The sequence below is a fragment of the Bactrocera tryoni genome, chromosome 2 (assembly GCF_016617805.1).
Source record: "Bactrocera tryoni isolate S06 chromosome 2, CSIRO_BtryS06_freeze2, whole genome shotgun sequence".
In the NCBI taxonomy this organism is placed as follows: Eukaryota; Metazoa; Arthropoda; class Insecta; order Diptera; family Tephritidae; genus Bactrocera; species Bactrocera tryoni.
In genome coordinates, this window is record NC_052500.1 from 74453917 (window position 1) to 74455647 (window position 1731).

Below are 1731 nucleotides of genomic sequence, written 5' to 3' on the forward strand. Positions count from 1 at the left end.
TTCAACGATTTCTCGACCGTCTTTGAAGGCTTTGTACCTTTCGTAGACTTGTGTTTCTGATAAAACTTAATCATAGTAAGCCTTTTCCAACATTCACAACGATTATCCATACGAAATTTGGTTCGAAATACAAAATTTGAGAAAAATACAGTGTGCCTTTTTTGTCTCAATGTAAAAGTCTTGGATGCTTACCACGGTTATAAAAAAAATAAAATCAACAAGAAAGTATACTTATTGGTTATGGTTTTTGGTAACTATTTTTTATTTTGTGTGTTGTGTATGTATGAAGTACAATATGTGACTTCCAGTAATCGATACATTTTCTCCTTTTCTTATTAATATTTTCTTCAATATTTTGCAATATTTTTTTATTCATAGATATACCTGAAAATATACAATATTTATTTTTTAAATAATTACTAAATAATTTTACAATATTTATAATATTTACAGAATTTTTGCTAAGTAAAATATTTATACTTTTAAATAAATTTCAAACGAAAAAACTTTATCTAACACTAATTCGACTGCCGGCCCATTTGGAGCCGCGCTTCATCTCTTTCGGTTTTAAAGTCCAATATTTTGTAGCAAGCTCATAAATCGAGTTCGCTGGTTCGTGCTTGAGTTTTGCGAGGAGTGCAAATACAAATAAATAGTGCATTGAGTACAAATCGCGTGCAAAATTCAGTGCGAATTTAGTGCAAATGCAAATATTACTCACCATCAGCTGATTGATATAAAACTCATACGGTATATTGCCAGTGATGGGATCGATGGCCACAGCAAGCATTTCATCGAGCTCCTCCTGTGTGAAGGGTTCACCTTCCTCCATCATCATTTTGCTCATATACTCCTTGGTTATGTAGGTCTTCTGCTCTGGATCCAAGATTTGAAAGGCGGCGAGAATTTTCTCCGGCGAAGCTGGTTCCATTCTGCATGTAAAAAGTTTATTGTATTTTTTTTTACTTTTTTCCGTTGTCCCACTCACTTTCGCTCCGCTAACAATTGCGCCACATGCGGCATAAATTTGGAGAGATGCACATCTCCGGCGGATTCCTCCATTTCGGTAGCTGCGATTACTTCATTTATCTCTTGCTCAGTGGGCACGCAGCCCAGAAAGCGCAAGACGGTGCCCACTTCGCGTATGTCGATGCGCTTATCGCCGTGATGATCGAAGATGCAGAAGGCGTCGGAGATGCGTTGCTCCAGCTCATTGGTAATGGGTACTGTGTGGTGAAGTTTGGTTAGCTTGGGGATTTGACATTTTCTTATGTACTGCGTATGTACTCACTAGCAGCCTCCATGGTTTAGGCAGTTTGTCGTATATTATTTATATTTTTCAACACCATTAATTTATAAATATAAATCGCAAATAACTCTTATTTTTTTTAGTTATTTATTTTTTTTTATTATTTTTTCTTGTTTCACTGCTTTCCAGTTTTAGAAATTTTATTTTGTGAATATAAATTCTTTCTAGATTTTGTTTTTTAGTTCCCCTTGGCAACTGTCTCTTTCTTGGCAACAAAGAACATATCGATCAATCAACTGACTACAGGGTGTGTGCCTTATAAACATGTTTTCTTTCCTGAAAATTTTAAATTAAATACAAAACATTAAAAATATACATATCTAGTATATTATTTAATAAGTCTAGTAAAAAGTAATGCATTGTATATTTTAACATGAACCAAATAAGTACCACTTTGGTCGACCACGTTTTGCAATTTTTAC

The 1731-nt window shown here is 34.3% G+C and overlaps 1 protein-coding gene across 2 annotated transcripts; it reads right to left on the reverse strand.

The window, feature by feature from the left end:
- Positions 1-231: 231 nt before the first annotated feature.
- Positions 232-1387, reverse strand: LOC120768970 (dynein regulatory complex protein 8). 2 transcript variants are annotated; one of them, XM_040095766.1, is made up of 4 exons: positions 1292-1387; positions 989-1226; positions 722-932; positions 232-384 (listed from the first exon to the last, which is right to left on the reverse strand). In XM_040095766.1, exons 1-4 carry the CDS (start codon positions 1302-1304, stop codon positions 373-375), a joined length of 474 nt encoding a protein of 157 aa, XP_039951700.1. In that variant the 5' UTR covers positions 1305-1387; the 3' UTR covers positions 232-372. The 2 variants fall into 2 exon arrangements, with proteins under 2 accessions (XP_039951700.1, XP_039951699.1); XM_040095765.1 differs by lacking the exon at positions 232-384 and adding an exon at positions 509-619.
- Between the last annotated feature and the right edge of the window lie 344 nt (positions 1388-1731).

What these genes read in the sequence shown, in the direction of transcription:
- LOC120768970 (XM_040095765.1), bottom strand. An exon ending in CAATTGTTAGCGGAGCGAAA is followed by an intron (nt 933 to 988) that starts GTGAGTGGGACA and finishes TTTTACATGCAG; the next exon opens with AATGGAACCAGCTTCGCCGG. An exon ending in TTTATATCAATCAGCTGATG is followed by an intron (nt 620 to 721) that starts GTGAGTAATATT and finishes GCAAAACTCAAG; the next exon opens with CACGAACCAGCGAACTCGAT.